The 24063-nt window shown below is 36.7% G+C and overlaps 1 protein-coding gene across 1 annotated transcript in view; it reads right to left on the reverse strand.

Moving 5' to 3' along the window:
• Positions 1-24063, reverse strand: part of CSRNP3 (cysteine and serine rich nuclear protein 3) — a 191891-nt gene that overhangs the window by 138874 nt on the left and 28954 nt on the right. Inside the window, exon 3 of the mRNA XM_081814275.1 lies at positions 8211-8299. Coding sequence (XP_081670401.1) covers positions 8211-8223 — 13 coding nt within the window. The 5' untranslated portion in view covers positions 8224-8299. The remainder of the gene's footprint in view (positions 1-8210; positions 8300-24063) is intronic.

Genomic DNA, 24063 nt, shown 5'->3' on the forward strand with positions numbered 1-24063 from the left:
TTTTTTTTTTAAAGATTTTATTTATTTATTTGATACAGAGAGAATGAGAGACAGAGAGCATGAGAGGGAGGAGGGTCAGAGGGAGAAGCAGACTCCCTGCCGAGCAGGGAGCCCGATGCGGGACTCGATCCCGGGACTCCAGGATCGTGACCTGAGCCGAAGGCAGTCGCTTAACCAACTGAGCCACCCAGGCGCCCAAAACTAAACCTACTCTTACCATATGACTTAGCAATTGTGCTCCTTAGTATTTACCCAAAGGAGTTGAAAACTTATGTCCAAGCAAAAGTTCTGCACATGAATGTTTCTAGAAGCTTCATTCATAATTGCCAAAACTTAGAGGCAACCAAGATGTCCTCATGTAGGTGAATGGATAAATAAAGTGTGATACATCCAGACCATGGAATATTTTTTAGTGCTAAAAAGGAATGGATTATCAAGCCACAAAAAAGACACGGAGAAAACTTAAATGCGTATTACTAAGTGAAAAAAACCAATCTGAGAAGTCTACATACTGTATGATTCCAACTATATAACATACTGAAAAGGGCAAAACTATGGAGACAGTAAAAAATTAGTGTTTGCCAGGGGATTGTGGGGGTGGGGAGGAAAGTAAATAGATGGAACATTTTTAGGATAATGAAAATACTCTATAGAAACTACAACGATGGCATTATACATTTGTCCAAACCCACTGAATATACAATACCTAGAATGAAACCTAATGTAAACTGTGAACTTTGAGTGATTATAATATGTCAAAGGAGGTTCATCAATTATGACTAATGTCTCACTCTGGTAGGGGTTGTTAATAATGGGGGAGACTGTGCACATGTAGGGGCAGGGAATACATGTGAAATTTCTAGACTTTCTTCTCAATTTTGCTGTGAATCTAAATAAAACTGCCCTAAAAAAATAGTCTTTTTGAAAAGTTGGCCAAAATATTTCAAAATACTTGAACACACACTTCATAAAGGTATAGGTGGTGAATAAGCACAAAGAAAATTGCTCAATATTATTATTCCTTAAGGACCTGAAAATTAAAAACCACCATGACAATTAGAATGACTGAAATAAAATAAAAACTGATAACACCAAATGCTGGTGAAGGCATGGAGCAAAGTGAATGTTCATACATTGTTGGTGGAAATGCAAGACGGTATTAGCCGTTCTGGAAAACAGTTTTATGGTGTCTTAGAAAGTTAAACATATACTTAACATGCGATACACAATCTCACTAGGGTATTTACCCGTGATAAGTGAAAACATAGTTTCTCACAAAAATTTCTACGTGGATGCTAACTGCAGCTCTATTCCAAACATTAAGAACTCAACAACCCAGGTGTCCTTCAATGGGTGAATGGATAAACAAACTGCGGTACATACAGACAATGGAATACTACTTAGCAATAATGGAGAACTATTGATACACATAACAACATGACTGAATCTCAAATGCATTATGCTAACTGAAAAAGGCCAGATGTGAAAGATTACATTCTGTATGTTTCTATTGATATGATATTCTGGAAAAGGCAAAACTATAGTGACACAGAGCAGATCAGTTGCCAGGGATTTCAGGGGGAGGGGGGAGTGGACAAGGGGCAGCTCAAGGTTATTTTGGGGGTGATAGAACTGTTCTGTATCTTGATTGTGGTAAAGATTACAAGACTCTGTGCAATTATCAAATCTCATGAAACTATAACCAAGAAGAGTGAATTTTATTGTTTATAAATATAAAGCTAAATAAATGACTTCTCATTTTTCTTTGCTTTTTTGCAGTATTTAAATGCTTTCCTAAACCAAAGGTACATAAAAACCTGAAAGCTATTGAATTTATTTAATGTTTAATAATAATTTAAATGTTGAAAAATATATAATTTAAAATATTTTAAAATAATATCTTAAATCTTTACCTACATTTTACTTTATTTTTTTTAAAGATTTTATTTATTTATTTAACAGAGGGAGAGAGAGCACAAGCAGGGGGAGCTGCAGGCAGAGGGAGAGGGAGAAGCAGGTTCCCCCCTGAGCAGGGAGCCCAATACAGGGCTTGATTCCAGGACCCTGGGATCATGACCTGAACCGAAGGCCGACACTTAACCAACTGAGCCACACAGGCGCCCCTACATTTTACTTTAATATTATATGTGTAGATCACACTTTATTTTTCTCCAAATAGTTACATTGTTCTAGTACCTTATATTCAGTAAGCCGTTTTCCTTCTCTGCTTCATTCCCCCTCCCCCATTTGAAACGCCCTCTTTAGCAGACACTAATTAATTACGTGTACTTGGAGTATTAATAGCCGTTCATTGAGGGGCCTCTCCATTGACTTATGATTATTTCTTTGTTGCATTTTATTATTGCATGTATATAGTGTCTATTTTTGGACTTTCTATTCCATTTCATTGCTCTGATGATTTGTTTGTGTGTGTGTGTGTGTGTGTGTGTGTGTGTCCTTGTTAGGCACTGATATCCTATAGACACGTGTGGGTAATATGTAATTCTGTCGCCTAATCAAAGAAAAAGGTTGGAGTCATTATCATCTATGTAATTAACAAAACTGTAAGAGTGGTTTGGCTTGATCAGGGACAATGGGGAGGATAGATGAACAATAAGCTGAGGGTGGATCTCTGGGGAGCACTGTGATTTGAGCAAGAGTCAAATTTCAAGAACTTTTTTGGGCCTGTTATTTGGCCTCTACATTGTTTATTGTTTTAAATTAGCTGACTTCACTCGTTTATATTACCTATGGCCACTTATCAGTATTTGAGTTTGTGATTCGAGACTTTGTGAGAGAGGAGAGAATGCAGAACCTGTCAGAGGGGCCTTTACAAAAGGATCTACAAGGTGTAAGGCAAACCAAGAGGTGGGGTGTCACAACAGTCCAGGATGTGGAAGAAGAAAAATGAACTTAACAGTGTCAAATACCCCTGAGAGAGCCAGTCAAGATACAGGCTGCCAGGTCATCTGTGCCTTTAGAGAGAGCGTGCTCTGCTAAATGGGGTTAGAAATCAGATGGCACTGTGCTGAGGAGTGACTGGATCTTAGAAACCAGAGATAATGAATGTAGACTGCTGTATGGAGAGTTTGAATGGGTTGGGAGGAGAGAAATTGAATAGTAGTGCCTGTGAAATCTAGTGAAGAGAGAGGTCAGTTTGTTTTGTATGCTGACTTACTTTTTTGGATAGAAATCTGAAGAATGTATACAGGTTGAAGGAAAAGAGTGAGCAAGGGAGAAAAAGTTGAAGATAAAGGACAAAAAGGAAGTAACTAATGGCCAAAGCCTCAGCATCAGTGAGAGGGAATACAATCAAACACAGGCTTAGCCTTGAATAGAAAGGATTCCTGATCATTTAAGATTGGAGGAAAGAAAGTAAGAATGTTGATGGATGTAGCTGTTTGATGCTGGAGGGAATTGCAAGGAGGCACAAGTAGTTTCCACACAATGACCTCAATTTTCTTGTTAAAATAAGAGGTGCACCGAGAATGAAGGGGGGAGATTGTATGGCTGGAGTGGGGTGATAAACCTTTGAAATAGTGGCTGACTGTAGTCAGAGTGAAGGATTAGTGGATGCTATTGAGGACCTAACTCGGATTAGAAAACCATAAATCTGCAGAGTGGATTATTTGCTCCTGGAGCACTCTTGCGCCTGGGTGTAAGAGAAGAGAAGGTCCACTCTACTTTGGATTGAAGGTTGCAGTGAGAAAGAACAGGCTGTAGAAATGTAGACAGTAAGGTGCTGGTGTCCAAGCTAAATTTCAAGCAAGACTCGGAGAACATGGAAAGATCCAAGTCTCCCTGAATTCAAAGAAAAAGAAGTGACAAGAAAAGGGTTTATGTCATTTGAACCTAGCATCACTTCTGACTTAATCTTGTTTTTACCTTATTTTTCCCTTTCCCTAATTTTCCTCACTTGCTTTATATCCACTCATTATTTTGTAAGACACATTTTAGGTACAAGGCCAGGCATAAGCAAATAAAAGGAAACTAAAAGCACACAGATGGTCAGACAGAGGTAAGTTTCATTTTGACAAGAGAAGCTGTCAGGTGTCTCAGTTGAGGTTTAATTGAAAACAAGATGCTGAAGGTGTTTAGGAGGCTTTCTGGTTGATAGGGAGTGGATGTTTATTGCGGTTGTGGAGGTTAGGGTTTGTTCAGTAGTTCTCATCTTGGGGTAATGTTGTCCCAAGGGGACACTAGGCAATGTCTAGAGACATTTTTTGGTTTTCCCAGTGGGGGTTGGAGTATCCCTGGTGTCCCTCCAACGGGGGTTGGAGCAGCCAGGGATGCTACTGATCATCCCACAGTGCACAAAATTGCCCCCACAACAAAGAATTATCTGATCAAAATGTCAATATTGATGAGGTTGAGAAACCTGGATTAGTTAAAACTATTTATAAGACTGACGGAATATTGAGAATGGTAGGAAATCATCTGGAGAACCACTGAAGAAAGGGGGAGGAGAAGAACTGACCCAGGGCAATAGGCATGCCAGGTAACGTGGGATTCAAAGATGTGTATTTTTGGGTGGTGATTTGCGAAAGGATGGAAGAGTCAGCCCACGGGGAACTGGATTTGTGGTACAAATTTGTAAATGATTCCTGGGTTTAACTATTATAAAGCAAATATAGGGAGGATGAAAGTAAGGGAATTTAAATTTTCCACTTGCTTTTGAAAAGTCACATTTCAGTTACCCTTAAACAAAAGAGCTTCTAGCTCTTTCCTTTGAAGTTTCCAGATGAATGCAACAAAGATTAATATTGGTTTGGAAAGAATTTATCTCTGACACTGTGACATTACATAAGTCCTTGTTATATGCAACTGATAAAGCACTAAATTTTACCCCTGGAACTAACAATACACTATATGTTAACTAAATTGAATTTAAATAAAAAATTTAAAAAACTAAAAATTTTTTAAAAATATTTTAGTAAAAGAAAAAGAAGATGTCCTTATTTTCTCCATAGCCTTCCACCAGTCCTCTGCATCTCTCATGTTTTCTTTTCTTTTGGTTTTCCCAAAGCAAATAGTACCAGTTGCCTCTTTTGGTCAAACTCATAGAGCTGACTGTCTGTTCTGTTCACACTACATGTAATAAGTATTCTCTTATTTAATTAAAATAGACTTTCTAAACAATTGTGACCTTCACTGCATCATTCTTGTAATACTCCAATACTGGACATTTATTTCCTTTAGATGATAAGCTGTTTAAAATACCTGCCTTTTGGAATACTGAAGGAGTTGCAATATTTATTAGGTTTTGAGACCTCCTAATCCAATTTTTGTTTATTTGGATGATTAGATATTCCTTTCACTTATTAACATCTTATTAACACTGAAAAAGAACTGATTTAACCTCTTTTTCTGCATAGCAAGTTGGCTAAACCTTTTAATTCTATCCAGTAAAGTCAATACTGAATAGCTTTTAAGATAATATCAATTTATGTGATACATTCATCTACAGTTTAGATGGGTTGCAAAAAATGCACAGGTCTTCTGGGCCATACACACCTCCAGATTCCTGTGCTCTGTACTTTATGTTTCTTAACGTTTCATAGAAAAATTCCAACCAGATTACATCAAAAGAAACTTGACGACTCATTTGCTGATGATCACAAATAGATGAATTTATTTTAATTTCCAAATCTCCATATATCTTCTACTAAATGTACAAAGGAAGACATGTGTCCTTTAAAAAATTAGTACTATAGGAATGAGATGGTATTTAAATAATTTAAATAATTCCCTTCTGTCTGTAGTCCCAGTACTTAGAGCTCTCCTAAAATGATAAGACTGATGATGAAACAACAGAAAGACAATTATACAGAGCTTTTTAACACCATGTGTCATCTATATGTATTGACATAGACATCTGTAACTACTTTAGGTTCATAATATTTATTCAATTAAAAAAATTGGATTAATTTTCTCCCCTACACAGATGAATAGTTATAGCCTCTACCCCTTTAGTAAGTGATTGGACTAATCCATGTTCAATTGTACCTTTCTTTGACCACATTTTATGTACATGTAGTAAGTGTATTATCATTTTAAAAATACATCCTTTCCTTCTGCTGAAATTAAGGAAGACAAGTACTAGTTATTTTATATACATTAACAACATTTACTTTAAAAATGATGATTTAGAAAACTTACCAGTAGGCATCGTATTTCATCACATTCATTTTCAGAAAAGTTGGCACTATTTGGGCAAAGGTAGTATCTATCTCTTTTGTGTAAATTATGCAGTACTAAGTCATTAGGCTTATTTTAAAATTTCATCCCTCTACATTCTCTATTCCCTTTCCCTTATAGCACTCTAACCACTTAACATAATATATAATTAATTTTTTTATTGCTTATATATTTTCACCCTCTAGAATTTCCACGGAGGCAAGGATATTGGTGTATTTTATTCACTGCTGCTCCCATGCACATAGTAGGTACTAGATAAATAAATATTTGTTGAATAATTGTAGTTGTTATGTAAATTAATCTAAGCACTTGTCTAATGGCACAATTAAGCAAGAGATATCTTCACTGACTTTTCAAAAAACAATTTTACTGTTTTTAATGACTTGATCTGTTTTAACTTCTTCAGTTATCCCCTTCTTAAAAGCTTTTCATGAGAAGCATGCAGTGCCATTTCAAGCAGTCTGGACTCCCACACCACTGCAAATTCTTTACTCATCCAGCTACTATTTGCATGTGGATCCCTTAGAGGTTTATAGCGTTCAATCCTTTTCAAACCTACATACATGCCTTTCTACGTCGTTGGGGAAATGATTTAATTCTCTGGTGAGCTTAATAAAGAAGTTAAATGTATTGGAATAAAAATAAAGAACACCAAGTAGGCAATGCTCACCTTTGTTCTTTTCATAGGTGTTTGCATTAACGACTTCCTACAACATTAAATTTGTAGTTGTGGCAAAAAAGAAGCTTCTTTTTAAAAATTTCATATTACTTGTGTTGTACTTAAAGAGCTAATTCATAAAACGTCAATCGGGTGTGGGTTGTCATAGAGTAACAACACTCCCATTGGTATAAACCTTCACTATGCTAGGTTAATAAAAGCCATAATGTGAAAATATGAATAATCCCCATATAATTCTCATTGCATTTTAGAATTCATTACATGCCCTTTTAAATCTGGCTTGTCTTTTTAATTATCTGTTGCTTGTGCTAATAATAAAATTAATTTCTGAGTAACATATTGGTTGGGCAATTCTTGAGAAAAGGAACCATATCTTATTCATTTTGAAACAACGAAAGCACTTAGCCCACTGCCATGCATATGGTAAGTACTAAATAAATTTTGAATGAATATACCCTTGGATGAATGAGGAAAAGATGTAGAAGATGTAGAAGACAAGCCTGACCAAGGCAATCAAAATAAAAGATCATCAATACTTTTTCATTTTAAATTATGAATATTTGATATTGGGTCCTACAAAGTAAAGAAGGTAGAAATCATCCACTTTCTCAAGCTATCCCATGAGAATAAACTATTTCAACCTACACTGTAATTCAAACTTCCAAATGAATATTTTATGGTAGGCTATTATTATAATAAGTTGTTTAATAAGCTGTTTTATTTTGCTTTGCTTTTCCAGACTTAGGACTCTAAACAACATAGAAAAGGTCCTCAAATATTCTTCTGCTCATTCATATGAATTGTCATTTTATTAAGACCACATTTTCCAACAAAAGCATAATTTATTTGATTGTACTTAGGGAAAGTCAGGGAGTAGGATTCAAAGGATTGTAGAAGGATTGATGATCAGCTATCCTTCTAAACTATTTGTGTACATGCTATATGTTGCAGCCAAAGATACAAAATAAATGAAAAATTTGCAGAGTAGGTATACATTTCTTAACAAATCAGAAATAAAATTTTATAAAGATGCCTAATATTTATTTATTTTTATTTTAACAGTGCTGCCCTTTATAAAAAGCAAAGCAAATTTTAATAACCAATGGTTTTCTACTGAAACAATATTTTCTTTTAACCATTCCCAAGTGAACTAAATATTATATTTCTGGTATAAATGAATTTTTTTAAAAATTTTGAAGAGATCTTGTTAAAATATGTATTTTAAGTAAACATGTGTCCTTAGCATCCAATTACACATTAGCAGGAACAACTTGGAGCAGTTTATATCTCAGATCTATAAAAGCATGAAAATAATAATGTGTGAACTGCTAACCTTGAGATCTCATGAACTCCAGTATCTTTCTGAAGACTCTATGCTTCTGAAAACATCTTTTCAGTCTGTTGACATCTCCTTATTTTTTCCTTAAAAAAGAAAACATGTCTCAATATGTCACATAAGGTTATATTTGCAAAAAGTAAAGCTAACTACATAGTATAAATATAATGTGACACAGGAAAATCAGTAGGAATCCTAGAATATAAACAAAGCATTAAATATAGAACTAAATAATCACACTGTATATAATTTAGCAGAAAGAATATCCATCCTAGAAGAATATAGCAAATTTCTAATCAATAAACAAATAACTACTATGCACAAGAAGTTCAAGACATTCCATCTTACTAATCAGCATTACACTAGATTTCAATAACTTTCTGGTTTCCAGGGGATTCATATCTTCAAGACACACAAAAATCCAGGAAAATCATCCAAAATGTCATAGCTATATAATTGGTAGCAATCACAATGAATGTTTATTATGTTTTTTGATTTGCTTAAAGGAAACTATTTAATAATAAAATTAACTCAAACATTTATATGTCCTGGTTTTAAGATATCTTAGGCTTTAGGAAAATAATTTAGACAAATCATTCTTTAAAATAAACATGCCTTAAAAAAATCTTATTTTTAAAATTACAGTGCCATAATTCAAAATGATTAGTGCAATAATTTTAAAAGGTGATGAAATCCTCACTATTATTATACACTAGTATTTTTCTCAAACTAAAATGTACATAATCACTTTCTCTAAAGAATTAATGAACTTTCCCTTCTAAAATATTGAAGTAAATCATTATGTCAGATACAAATGTAAAAGTTTTCCTTAAAGATGGGATAGAGAAGTTTGTGAAGGGGTGGTTCATTTATTATTTCCACAACAGCCAGAAATGAACCATCATAGACCATGGCCAATAACAATAGGTAGTGTAGAAATACTATACATGAGTTACTTGAATGAAGAAATAGCCTGAGCAAACAAAGTGGGCTGATGTTGTTCAGACAAGCTTAAAACATCAAAATCTTTAAGGAAAAAAAAAAAAAGTCTCAGGAACAGTGTGTCTCTGAGAGCCTCTTTCTTCCTTTAACTTTATGTACATCTACATTATACATGGATTTAGAGCAGACTAGAATATCCGTGGTACTCACTCACAAATGTTATCAAATTATAGTTGCAATTATAGAGCTAACTAGAGGTTACTGAGTCTAGTTTGGTTCTGAGGAAGTCCAGATTCAGCAGAAGAACTTGAGAAATTTTGGAGAGATTGATTCAAAATTCAGTTTTAAATATAATTTTAAATATCTTAAACTCTGTTGAGAACATTATACCCTCAAATGATGACATACTAAAGACCACTGAAACAATCTCTTGTATCACCTGTTACACTCATTTTGAGGAATATTTCAGAATATAACTTTTTCTGTCTTCTCTGTTAATGACATGTACATATCCTAAGATTGCAGGTCAAGCAATTAAAAACCAATAAGCAAGTATATTAACAGATCTCTCTACCTGTTTGTAATATATCCACTGAATAAAGATTTTACAAATTATTTGCAATTAAAAAAAAATACCAAAAATAAGTTAGATGCTGAGTTGAATATGTCTGTAAATGTCATTCATAATCTCAACTCAAATTTTCTTGTTAATGAATTCCATATTATTTAAATGTCACTTTTACCTAGTGAGGTATTGTTTAAGATGTTATCCTAAAAATAAAAAGTTTTTACTGTTATTTAAAAAAATGGGGAAACTGCTATCTAGTTCAGTCTCCCTATTTTATAAATATGAAAACTGCCATATATTTGACATGTAGCTAAACCTGAAGTAAGAGATGAAATACTTTTTGACTGCTGATTGTTAAAATTGGAATTGAAAACATAACTGTATTTTCAAATCAAATAAATAAAAGACTTTTTATAGACATTGAGGGTAGTCTATTTACATACCTGCAATTATCCTGTAATTTAGATAGAGGCCAAAGAACCCTTGATAATGGAAAAAAGGAACCCAAACTCTGACCTGTTTGAAAGTCAAATACATAAACATATATTTGATGGACAGGGTTGACCCAAACTGAGGCCAGTCGAGCCCCTGGGAGGAGTCCATCACAAAGGAAAAATAATTCTGGAAGAACAAGTAATTTTCAATGCAAATTCCCAAGATTGGGCATCTGAGGATCGTGCTAGTTCTGGGGCAATGTGCAGTAGTTATTGCTGAAAACCATTCCAACCCAGCAGCTTGGTTCTCTGGATGTGACTTGGGGACATGGGCTGTATGAGACTGTGAGCAAGTGTGGGTACACTTATTGAGAGAGAGGGAATTTGAAGAGTTGTGCTAAGATCTACAGATCAATAGAACTCACTCTGAGACCCAGGCAACTTTGTAAAGGAATAATCTCTAGGTAATGTATCTCAGAAAGATCTAGGGGCTGTTATTCTTCCTCTGCAAACCCTCTGGGCACAACAGTGGTGATGTACGCAAGATTGGTGGGGACTGCCATTTTCCTGGAATCCTATGTCTATGAAGTAATCACGACCTAAGATGCATACCCCTAGCATAGCCTGTTAAAGTTGTACTTGAGTGGGATCCCAGTCCTATGGATGGCCTTAGCAGTGACAAGTGACATCGGGACTGATTTGTGGATAAATATAACCATCCTAGGCACTAAGCAAAATATTCAAGGAGAGCCAAATTTATGGAAGACTAGGAACATGTACACGAATGTATGTAATGTATACATGTACACACTAATGTAAATGCACCATCATTTGTCTTCATAAATTTTTGTGGTACTCATGTAAAGAATCCTGGTTTAGGATTATAAGTTCTGTGAAAAGTAATATTGACATAAACCTATGTTATCATTTAGGAATGTGCACCTAACATTCATGGTTCATATCTGGTCTTTTCTAATATCTGGGATTCGATTAAGAAATTCCCTGAGACCCAGTTTTTCACTTTTAGAAATTTCTGCAGTCTTGCAAAGCTAGAGGGAATGGGGAATACCACCTCTCCTTGTGTCCGGTTCCTTGACTTCCTAGTTGCCCAGGGACATTACTGCAAGCAATCCTACAAATCCCAGCAGCTGTTTGTAGTGGCAAGGGTAAAAGCACTCTCCCGTGTTTGTCAACATTTTCTCTAAAGGGCACCTTTAGTAGGTCGGTGAGGCACAAAGCTCTTGTTGGCATGTTTTAATCAATAGTCATGCTAGACTTCACTGAGGTTACTGAAGGCACATCTCAGTGGTAGCCTTGACTGAGCTATCAGATCAGCTTGTATTATTTTTAATGGATGATTCATTGATTAACTATAAGGAAATATAACTTGCTTAAGACACTCTTGTTGCTGTCTTTAAAAAAAAAAATCTCTTGCAAATGCCAAGATTTTGAGAATAAACTTGTTTCTCTGAGGATCACAGAATTTGAGATCCCCAAGCTGACCATTTCTGCATGTCTGGAAGCCTGCTTCGTATCAGTTTCAGTATGTCAAAAGGAAATGTCACTTTGTGAACAGAAGTGAAGAAATGTGAATTTGCTGTTCACTATTTCTAAGGTGATAATAAGACTTATAAGTTCAGTACAGTAGTTTAATTGCATTTGCAACTGCATCTTAAAATATGGTATTGCATAATTAATATGCCTGCAACCGGCAAAAGCATCATTCTCTCTGAAAGACAGCTTCCTGACAGAAACAAAGGGCCTAGGGCAAAAGAATCTAGCAGGGAAGACCAATCTGCCATGTAAAGTTTGACGCTATCTTTCTAAAAGAATAAAATCCCACTGACAGTCACATTGATTCTATTTAGAATTCTTTCTTAAGTAACAAGATCACTCTAATTTTGTAACTTCACACACATGTCGAAGTGCAGTTATCAAAATACACACAGCATCTACTCATTTACCAAACCACAAAAAATGAATTTCTGTGTCTTCCTAACATGTGTTGAACTATAATAAAGTAGTATCACATGACCAAGAAAGTTTTCTAAAATGATAGCACTTAGTCATTCCATTTCAGTAAAGTGGACAAGAGTTACTGAAACAAATTAATCAGTCCTAATTAGGCTGTTTATGTATCAGGTAGTCACCATGGGATTCTTCCACTCAATCAGCTGTGCTCAAAATTTTACACACATTTCTCTAGAATTGTTCAGATGGATCTCTATTTAACACGTGGGAGAAAACATAACGATAATTATGGGAAATTTGCAAGAATTATAAGAAAATCTAGGTGAAAATTTAGGTAAAAACTTTAAAACCTAAAGAATTATATAATTTTCTAGGAAATTTCCAATTAGTGAAATTGACCCAAGAAGAGGTACAAACTTGATAAAACAGATTAAAAGAGATTAAAAAGTTGTTTCGGGCTCTGCGGTCACAGGGCACAAGCAGGTTATAGGGAAGCCTTAATGAACCTTTATAACAAAATGTTGCAAGTTGTTTAGAGCATACACTTGACCACCAAAAATGTTTCTCAACCTTTACACATTTTTCACTCCCCCCCCACTCATGTTCACACTTCCCAGTTTAGGGTCTGTTATTCAACATGGCAGACTATCCTTGCATATAGACTCACCTCCAGGAGTTTTCTCTCTCCTCTTCAGATCAGCAGGATTAAAAAAGACTATGGACTCTGAGAAACAAACTGAGGGTTCTAGAGGGGAGGGGTGTGGGGGGATAGGTTAGCCTGGTGATGGGTATTAAAGAGGACACATATTGAATGGAGCACTGGGTGTTATACACAAACAATGAATCATGGAACACTACACCAAAAATTAATGAAGTAATGTATGGTGATTAACATAACATAATAAAATTTAAAAAAAAAAGAGGAAAAAAAATCACTTGGTTAAATTCAGATCTCTTTCTACTATGAAACTACCCGTAGTTGCCGAACAGATGATTATGACTAGAGAAAATGTAGGATACTGCATTACGGGCATAACTATTGATATATGGTCATAGGTTTCAACTCTTTGACACCACTAACAGAAGTACCTTTACTTCTTTGCAACTCTCCAACATTTCTGCCCATCTCTCTCTCAGTTTATGATAATGCTTCTAAGAAAACTGGAAGAACAATTCAATTTCCTCTTCTTACCTGTATCTTGTATACTCTTGATATTTATACCCATATAGTCAGCCTTCAATCCTGTTATAATGGAGAAACTCCTCTCTCCCACCTAAGATCAATCCCTTCTCTTGGATTCTATTTCCTCTCACCAATTTTAGGTCTTTGCTACTTCAATTATTCCCTCTTGCTCCTGCATCATCATTCCCCCCCCCCCATTTCACCAGATTATTCCCATCTGTCTGCAAATATGTTGTAATATCTCCCAACTTTAAAAAATCCCTTTTATTCAACAAAGTACTGGAAGTCCTAGCTGCAGCAATCAGACAATGAAAAGAAATAAAAGGTATCCAAATTGGCAAGGAAGAAGTAAAACTTTCACTATTTGCAGATGACATGATACTGTATACAGAAAACCCAAAAGACTCTACCAAAAAACTATCAGAACTGATAAATGAATTTTATAAAGTTGTAGGAAATCTGTTCCAGAATTCTGTTCCATTTCTATACACTAATAATGAAGCAGCAGAAAAATAAATTAAGAAAACAATCCCATTTACAGTTGTACCAATAATAAGAAAATACCTAGGAATAAACTTAACCAAAGAGGTGAAAACTATAAAACACTGATGAAAGAAATTGAAGATGACACAAAGAAATGGAAAGACAGTCCATGCTCATGATTGGAAGAGCAAGTACTGTTAAAACAATCTACACATTTTATGCAATCCTTATCAAAATACCAACAGCATTTTTCACAAAACTGGAACAAACAATCCTAAATGTGTATAGAACCACAAAGACCCCCAATAGGCAAAGCAATCTTGAAATAGAAAAACAGAACTGGAGATATCACAATTCTAGACTTTAAATTATGTTACAAAGCTACAGTAATCAAAACAGTATAGCACTGGCACAAAAACAGACATAGGTCAATGGAATAGAATAGAAAATCCAGAAATAAACCCACAGTTATATGGTCAATTAATTTGCAACAAAAGAGGAAAGGAATATACAATGGAAAAAAGACAGTCTCTCCAACAAATGTGTTTGGAAAACTGGACAGCCACATACAAAAGAGGGAAACAGCACTACTTTTTTACACTATACACACAAACTCAAAATAGATTGAACACCTAAATGTGAGACCTGAAACCATAAAAATCCTAGAAGAGGGCACAAGCAGTAATTTCTCTGACATCAGCTGTAGCACTGTTTTTCTAGATACAAGGCAAAGAATATAAAGAGCAAAAATAAACTATTGGGCCTACATCAAAATAAAAACTTCTAGAAGTACAGCAAAGGAAACAATCACTAAAACTAAAAGGCACCCTACCAAATGGGAGGAGATATTTGCAAATGACATATCCAAAAAAGGATTAGTATCCAAAATATATTAAAAAACTTGGGGTGCCTGGGTGGCTCAATCATTAAGCGTCTGCCTTCGGCTTGGGTCATGATCATGGGGTCCTGTGATCAAGTCCCGCATCGGGCTCCCTGCTCAGCGGGAAGCCTGCTTCTCCCTCTCCCACTCCCCCTGCTTGTGTTCCCTCTCTGTCTGTCTCTTTCTCTGTCAAATAAATAAATAAAATCTTTTTTAAAAAATAAAATAAACTGATAAAATCAACATCCAAAAAATGAACAATCTAATTTAAAAATTGGCAGAAATCATGAACAGACATTTCTCCAAAAAAGACATACAGATGGCTAACAGACACATGAAAAGATGTTCAACATCATTCATCATCAGGGAAATGCAAATGAAAACCACAGTGAAATATGACCTCACACCTGTCAAAATGACTAAAGTCAAAAACACAAGAAAAAACAAGTGTTGGCGAGGATGAGGGGGAAAGGAACCCTCATGCACTGTTGGTGGGAACACAAAGTAGTATAGCCACCATGGAAAACAGTATGGGGTTTCCTCAGAAAGTTAAAAATAGAACTATCCTACAATCCAGTAATTTCATTACCAAAAAAAAAACAAAAACAAAAACACTAATTTGAAGGGATACATGCACCCTAATACGTACAGCATTATTTACAATGACCAAATTATAGAAGCAGCCCAAGTGTCCACCAGTAAATGAATGGATGAAGAAGATGTGGTGTATATACACAGTAGAATATAATTCAACCATAAAAAGGAATGAAATCTTGCCATTTACAACATGGATGGAGTTAGAGAGTATTATGCTAAGTGAAATAAGTCAGTCAGAGAAAGACAAATACCATATGTTTCACTCATGTGGAATTTAAGAAACAAAACAAACGAGCAAAGGAAAAGAGAGAGAGAGAAACTAAGAAACAGACTCTTGACTATAGAGAACAGATGATTGCCAGAGGGAGGTGGGGGGAGATGAGTGAAATAGGTGGAGGAGATTAAGAGTACCCTTATCTTGATGAGCACTGAGTGATGTATATGTTGAATCACTATATTGTACATCTGAAACTAATATTACACTGTATGTTACCTATTCTGGAATTAAAATTAAAAACGTAATTAAAAAATCCCTTTACATCAGTTCCCCATCTGATCTCTTTATTTCTCAACTCCATTTTATAGCAACTTCCCCAGAGAGGGCATTCTCCATTCCTCAGATGCAATTCTATATTGAACACCTCCAAATTAGGCTTCATTTTTACCACTCCACTGAAGTAGCGCTTCCCAAGGTCAGCAGTGAACTCGAATATTGACAAACCAAACGGTAAATTTTCTCTCAAGAAAGTTTGAATCAGATAATCACTTTCCTTTTTTTTTTTTTTTAACTTGGCTTCTAGGATACCATGCACGAAGTAGGCTTATCTCCTACCTCATCTGCTGCCCTTTCTTAACCTCTTTGCCTAATTTCTTCTAATCTTCCTGATGTCAAAATCCTTTAGTAGATTGAGGTCTGATATTTCTTCCCTGATTCTTTCTTACAAAAGCAGATCCAGTCCTATGTCTTTAAATACCACTATTTATTTATGAATCCCCAATTTTGCTCTTTAGCTTGAACCTCTTCTCTGGGCTGTAGATTCTTATATCCACAGCCTATTCCACATCTCCGCTTGAATGGCTTATATGTTTTTGAAAGTTAACATGTTAATATAATAATAATAATAATATGAAAGAAAGGAAAGAAGGAAGAAACAAAGGAAGGAAGGAAAGAAGAAAGGAAGGAAGGGAGGGAAAGAAAGAAAGAAAATAATATACTCCAGGCTTCCTCCTCCTACTCCAGTCTTTCCCAGTGCAGTAAATGACATCACTGTTTACCCAGTGACTCATAATGAAAATGTAACTCCTCGAGAAATGGCTAATTCTAGGATTGGGGCAGGGAAAACACAAAATGAACTTGAAGCATCTTATGGTACTGGAAAGAAAGGAAGAGAAAGAAAAAAAGAACAGGCACAGGCATGTCAAAAGGATACAAGAACAAACCTTAAGGAACTCTCAATGTCAAAGTTGGAATAATTTAAGCAAATAATAATAATAATGGCAGTATTAGATTATAACACAAAGAATAAAATGAATATCAATGAGTCTATACTCATGTAAATAAATGACTGAATCAATAAATAGGGGAGAAGGAACAAATCTTTCTTACAAGTATTCCAAAAAATAGATGTAGATACTTCTCCCCTTCAGGAAGTAGAATTCGATCCCCACCCTCCACCTTAAGTGTGAGCTGTATTTAAATAAGTTGCTTCCAAAGAATAGAATATGAGAAAAGGAAAAAAAGTAATGATAAATTGGGGAAACCTGGCAGATACCATCTTAACCAAATGACTAATATTAATATCACCAGCATGCTGGTATCATCTAGTCCTTCATATATTTGGACAAGAAGAGCATTTCATTTCCTGTGGCTTTCTTCTTCCACACCCCTTGTAATCATGAGAAAACACCAGAGAAAACTAAAATTGAGGAACTTCTAACTATGCTCTTCAAAAAGTAATGGCCATAAAAAACAAGGGAAGACTGAGAAAACAGAGGAAAATAAGGAGACATGATGACTAAATTCGACACAGTATCCTTGAGTAGATCTTATTAGAATAGAAAAAGGATATCCGTGAATAAATCTGAAAAGAGTCTGTAGTTAATATAATAATAAATGATACAATGTTAATATCTTAGTCTGGACAACTGTATCATGGTTATGTAACATGTTAACACTGGGGGAAGCTGAGCAAAGGTTTTAGCTAATTCTGTGCTATTTTTGCAATTTTGCTGTGAATCTAAAATTATTCCAAAATATAAAGTTTAGTTACAAAGCCCAAGAATTATTCATGTCTATCTCTTTTTCTTAAATCTCCCATCTAAACATCAGCATCTCCCATCAGCTCTACCTTTAAGATTTATCGTAAATCTGAGCACTTCTCCCCAAGTCCCACATCTCTCACTTCTGTCACTCGACAATAGCCTCCCACCTGGTCTATGCCTTCTCCATTGACTCCCCATTGTCCATCCACACAAGTATCAAGCTCTTTGCCGACGTCTTGCATTTGTTCTTCATTCCCTCTAGAAGTCTCCTGCTACTCCAGATATTACATGGCCCACTCCCTCACTCCATTAAACCTCTATCAAAATAGCAACTCCTTGCAGAAGCTTTTTATGACCAACTTATTTAAAATAGCCATCCCTATTTCTATATGCCAAACTTGGCTTTATTTTTCTTCACAGTATATTTGTGTCATCATCATATTATTCACTTACTAGTTTTCTTGACTACTAATGTAAATAAACATCATGAGATGAAGGACTTCATCTTTTTGAATAAATAAATAAACACTTTCTGCTTGGGACTTATGGAGAAAAGTATAATCATATGCAAAGTTGGTAGAAGTATGTGTTTTGCTGTCTTTTGAAAAAGGAACATGCCAATATCTATTAAGTCAGTGCTCCTACTATTAAGAATCTAGCCTCAAAAAAGTAAAGCAATGGGGGCACCTGGGTGGTGCAGTTGGTTGGGGCTCCGACTCTTGGTTTCAGCTCAGGTCATGATCTCGGGTTGGTGTGACTGAGCCCCACCTCAGGCTCCATGCATAGCAGAGTCTGCTTGGGACTCTCTTCTTCTCCCTCTCTCTCTCAAATAAATAAATAAATATTTTTTTTTTTAAAAAGCAAAGCATTGGGGCACCTGGGTGACTCAGTCAGTTAAGCATCCAACTCCTGATTTCAGCTCAGGTCATGATTTCAGGGTTGTGAGATAGAGCCCTGTGATGGCTTCACACTGGGTATGGAGCCTGCTTGGGGTTCTCTCTCCCACCCCTCCCTCTCTTTCCCTCCTCTAAAAAAAGAGGGAAAAAAATCAAGCACCAGTTATAAAGACTTTTTCAAAAGAACATGCATTACAGCCTTGCTCATAGTAGCATAAAAACTAAGCTGAAACAAATGAACACTCATAGGGGAAAGATTGATAAAAACAGGATATACCCAATATTTTGCAATCATCAAAAAGAATAAAATAGAGGTATGAAAAATACATTGGGGAATTTTCATAAGGTATTGTTCAATGAAAAAATCAAGATGAAGAAAAATGTATATACGATGATCCACTTTTGATAAAAAAATCTTTTGTGACAGTAAGTTTATTTATAATTATTTGATATTGAAAAAAAATGAAAGGATATAAACTAGGAAAATAAGAGTTACCTACAGGAGCAAGAGATGTAGATGATGAACACAGGGGAAGAAAAGGGAAAAACCAAGCAAAATAAAAAGAAAGGGGAAAAAAAGAGGGAGGGAGGGAAGGAAGTAGGGATAAGAAAAAGAAAAAGAGAGAGAGGGAGGGAGCTCAAAGTAAGATTATATTTTAATTAAATTATGTGTGGATTATGTTGAAACCAGGAAATACCATCAAAATAATTTAACAGTAATTGATAGAACAATGTATAAAATTGAACATACACTATGTACATGAATATTTAGAGCAGCATAGGTTTTAATATCAAGAAAGTGAGAACAACTTAAAAAACAACTGGCAGGAGAATAGATGACTATATTGGGGTAAACTTGTGCTGTGGAATACTATGAAGAAAGAAAGAGAAAGAGAGGAAGAAGGAAGGGAGGAAAGAAGGAAGGGAGGGAGGAAAGAACTTAAATAGATTTTGTGAAACAATATTTATGATTCACATAAAAATGCATGTGTGTCTGCATGAAAAAATTATTCAGGAAATCAATTTTGAAGCACAGAATGGTTTCTGGACATTGGGCCCCCAATTTTTTCAAGCAGAAATCAACTTTTAAATATAAAATTGATTGCAGGCTCCTTAATCTCAGAGAGAAAACAGAGGATTACTGCTAGAATTGATCAGATTCCCAGGAAATGCATAAATTCTTACAGATGGTCCTAGGAACACAGCTAAATTGCAGCCTATGTTAGTCGGTGTACTTTTAGTGTACTGCAGAAAATAGAAATCAAACCTAAAAAAAGAAAAAGCAATATCCACGGACAGGAATAAAAGAGGAAGAACTTTCAGAATTTGTTCACTCAACTTTTAGTTGTCGAAGCAGCCTGTGGTATCTACCTTAATTGTTACGGTGGGCATTTCCTCCCATGGAAACCATACTGTTTCTGTCCCACAGGTTAGGGACACCCAGATAAAGTCTTGAATGGTTGCTGGGGCTGCCCTGACAACTTGCATTCCCTTAAAGAATAATGAGGAACAAATCAGAGACATCGTGTTATAGAATATGTTCTTATCTTCTCTGCCACAATAAGATGTAAGGAGCCTCACAGATATGCTCTTGTAGGAAGTGCCCAGCACCTACTATTTCATAAATGTTTATGTACTTTCTTCATATTTCAGAAACACTGCATGTTGTGGCAGGTAGAAGTGGGGTGTATACAATCATGTAATTAACTTGGTCACAAATTGGTCTGCTTGTAACACCATATTGTTACACATTGTGCCAATGCTGAGTATGAAGTGTGAATAAAGGAAAGAGGGATTCATTCTGGATATTATATGAGGGAATTTTGTTACAGAAGTCTGTTAATAGACTTCATGATAGATGACTCTATAATAAAGTGATTTTACCAGAAGGTGAATATGAATGAACCCTGAGTGAAGATTTTTTTTTTTTTTAAATACAAGCAGGGAAATGTTGATTCAGTACAGTTCATGGGAGAAATATTAGTGGCATAATAACATAATATAAAGGGCTTAGGCTCTGGAGTATCAAAAACACAGACGTTAACATCTTACTGATGGTTTCATCTTACCTTGTGATTTTGGGCAATTAACATCAGGTTAAGAAACACTGTTTCTTCATCTGTTAAATGGGCATATAAACTCTTATTTTTGTATTTTTCAGGAAAGATAAATAAGGCACTTAAAACAACATGTGACTCATAGCAGATCTTTAACATATTGGTTCTCTTTCTTAATCAGAAGAAGGGTAACCTAATGTCACTCCTGACTTAATCTTGTTTTTACCTTGCTTTCCTTTCCCCTAATTTTCTCATTTATTTTATACTTATTATTTTATAAGCAAAAAGGCAGAATTTTGATAGAGTATTTATAAATTTAAAAAGCGATTGACATGAGATATTTCCACTATTCATGATTTATTTGTGTAGTGTTATTTTTGAAAAATCAATTTAGATTTTCATGTTTATTAACTATGGTACCAAAATGAATTACTAGTATGATAGCCATTATTATTGGTGGTCCAACATATTTTTCTTTCTCCTATTTTTTTTTTTTTCTGGTAACATACTCCACATCTCCTTTTTTATTACCACAATAGTGGGTAAATGACCATGATCTAGTCAATCAAAGAACCTCATTCCTTGGCCACAGTGATTGGTTCAGTGAAGGGCAGGTGACCCAGGCTAGAGTTATGAGGCAGGGTCCAATTCAGAGAACAGAGGCAATGCTAGATGGTCCAAATGGAAGGAATTTCCTTTTTTTTTTTTTTTAATTTATTTATTTGACAGAGAGATAGCACAAGTAGGCAGAGCAGCAGGCAGAGGGAAAGGGAGAAGCAGGCTCTCTGCTGAGCAGGGAGCCCGATGCGGGGCTCGATCCCAGGACCCTGGGATCATGACCTGAGCCGGAGGCAGACGCTTAACCGACTGAGCCACCCAGGCGCCCCCAAATGGAAGGAATTTCATATGGTGAACTGGTTGTAACGATTTTCTAAGAGCTGAGGTGCCAAACAAAACAGAAAACAAAGGAACTCAGAGAACAGTAGTAGTAAGAAGAAGCTAACACTCCTACAGCTGGAGGCAAAACAGAAGGATGGACGTCACCAGAACTCAAAACCTGGTGCTACCTCATAGGAGCTAGATATGGGGAAAGGCTGCTCCATGGAGTCTGTGACCACAAAAGTAGGGTCATTACAGCAAAGGCTTAACTATGGTGGAGATGCGGTGGCCACTGGAAGTATCAGCAGAAGCATGGATGAGTGGGTGGGAATACTCTGGTTTATCCCTTCATCCTGCCCTATATTGTCCCACCAGTGCCTCTCATTTGTTGAATCCACCTGGAAACCAGTGGGCAAGGTACAATTTTCAGAGGAAGGGCAGACTAGATCTGAACACAAATGGGCACACAGTTGACACACTAAGATAATCCTCACAAAGACGAGATATTTCATCATCTAAGTTGCTGGAGCCAGGATTAGAAGAGATTGTTCCTTGCCTTCAAGAACATAGTGCTAGGAAGACATCTGTGTCTACGTGCAGGCAGATATCCTGTGCAGATTAGGGAAACCCATAATCCCATATGCAGTCAGAGAAAATGAGGCCTTCTCATAAAGAGAAGAGAATCAAGTCAGAGGGGGCGGGGAGAGCGCTGAGGTTGCTACTTGAGCCCCACAACCATTTTGCCTGATATGACCTCACCCCTGTCTTTCTTGATTACATGAACTAAGAGGTCTCTTTCTGGTTTAAACTAGATTATTTAGGGCTTTTTCGCCTTGCAATAAAAAATCTTGACTAACACAACCATGACCATTAACTGAATATTTTAAAGAGGACGAGGACAAATGTCGAATATCACCAGTAAAAAAAAAAAAAAGAAATTAAAGAATGGATATAGTTATGTGTTACCAGTAAAAGAAATTAAATGAACATGGTTATGCTGACAGGTCTTGGTTGACATAATATTGAATGAATTCTCTTTCTCTTTTATCTTAAATAAGGAATTTAAATACAAAAAAAAAAAAAAAGGAATCTAAAAAGGTAATTTCCCCCAGCCTCTTAAGACAGAGGAGTGGGTTGATTTCTTTGATTCATGCCTGGTAATCAGACTACAAAAGGAATGCAGATCAATGCCAGATGGAGCCTATCAAAACAAAAATTGGCCACAAAGAAACAAAAATGTATTTAAAGTTAATCTGCAGCTATAATATGTGGGATGCTAAACAGAGCAGTTTCATCCTCTTTTATCCCACTTCAACAATTCAAGAGAGAATTTTTTTAATAATGTAAGTGAATGATTTATCCTTAACCCATTTGCAGAAAAGGTAAAGGAGGCCCACTCAACTACCGTATCTGTTTACTTGTGCTGAACACTATTGTTTCTAACTTTTCCATCTTGCATATCAATCAATATCTGTACTTTATCTTTTTACTACTCCTCAATTAAGTGGAAAATAGAAATTAATAGGTTTTGCTTTATAGAACAGAAATCCTTGGAATCCTAAAGGTGGTTAGCAGTTTGTTTGCTTTGACTATGTAGAACTAAGAGTAAGATCTCACTTGCCAATAAGGAATTTTGTTTGAAAAATGAATTTAGGAGGGGGGAAAGATGGCGGAGGAGTAGGGGACCCTATTTCAACTGGTCCCCGGAATTGAGCTGGATATCTACCAGACCACTCTGAGCACCCACGAAACCAGCCTGAGATGTAAGAAGATCTGGATCTCTACAAACAGAATATCGCAGGCGGTTGGTTGTGAGGTACGAAGCGGAGAGCCGTGATTCTGCGGGCAGATATCGGAGGATAAACGGCAGCGGGAGGGTGCCTTGGATGTGGGGATCCTACACCGCCGGTGAGTGACAGCCTCGCGCGCTGCGGACGTGCACAGACTCGCAGACCGGTAGCGTCGGGAAAGGACTTTAGGGCAGTCCCCGGGGTGGAGGACAGACCGGCAGGGTCGCGCGCACGCGAACCGCAGCCACCCAGACAGAAACCCGGAGCGACGGTTGCGCACACGCGAACTGCAGCCTCCGAGACGGAAACCCGGTGCGCTGGGGTCCCGCCGGTGAACTGCAACCTCCGGGGTGGAAACCCCGAGCAGCGGAGTCGTGCGCACGCGAACTGCAGTCCCCGGGACAGGACCCTAAGCAGCGGAGTCGCGCACACGCACGCATGAACTGAGAGCGGCTGGTGGTTTTAGAAGCACAAAGGACAGAGACGTGCCCCGACCTGGAGGCAGGACTGGGGGTGCTGCGGAGGGGCGCACAACCCAGGACGCTGCAGTTTATAGCAGCACGGACAGAAACGGAGACGGTGTGGCCTGGAGAGCTCACTGAAGAACAGACTGAGGTCTCTCTGCTCTGAGGCAGAGGGTTGGAAACAGTCTCTTCTGCTCTGACTCATGGAAGAGACGCGGAAAGCCGCCAGGGAAAGGCGCCAGAGAACAAAAGCCCCAAAGACTGATTCCCACTGAGCCCATCCCCTGCCACAGGGGCGCAGGGCAACTCCGCCCAAACAGGGTTGCCTGAGTAACAGCACGGCAGGCCCCTCCCGCAGAAGACAGGCTGGGAAAACAAGAGGCCAGCAACCCTAAGGTCCCAAGAAAACAGGTGCATCTTGCTTGGGTTCTGGTCAATAATTTG

The sequence above is a fragment of the Leptonychotes weddellii genome, chromosome 3 (assembly GCF_054177405.1).
Source record: "Leptonychotes weddellii isolate Sample4059 chromosome 3, ASM5417740v2, whole genome shotgun sequence".
NCBI classification, from domain to species: Eukaryota; Metazoa; Chordata; class Mammalia; order Carnivora; family Phocidae; genus Leptonychotes; species Leptonychotes weddellii.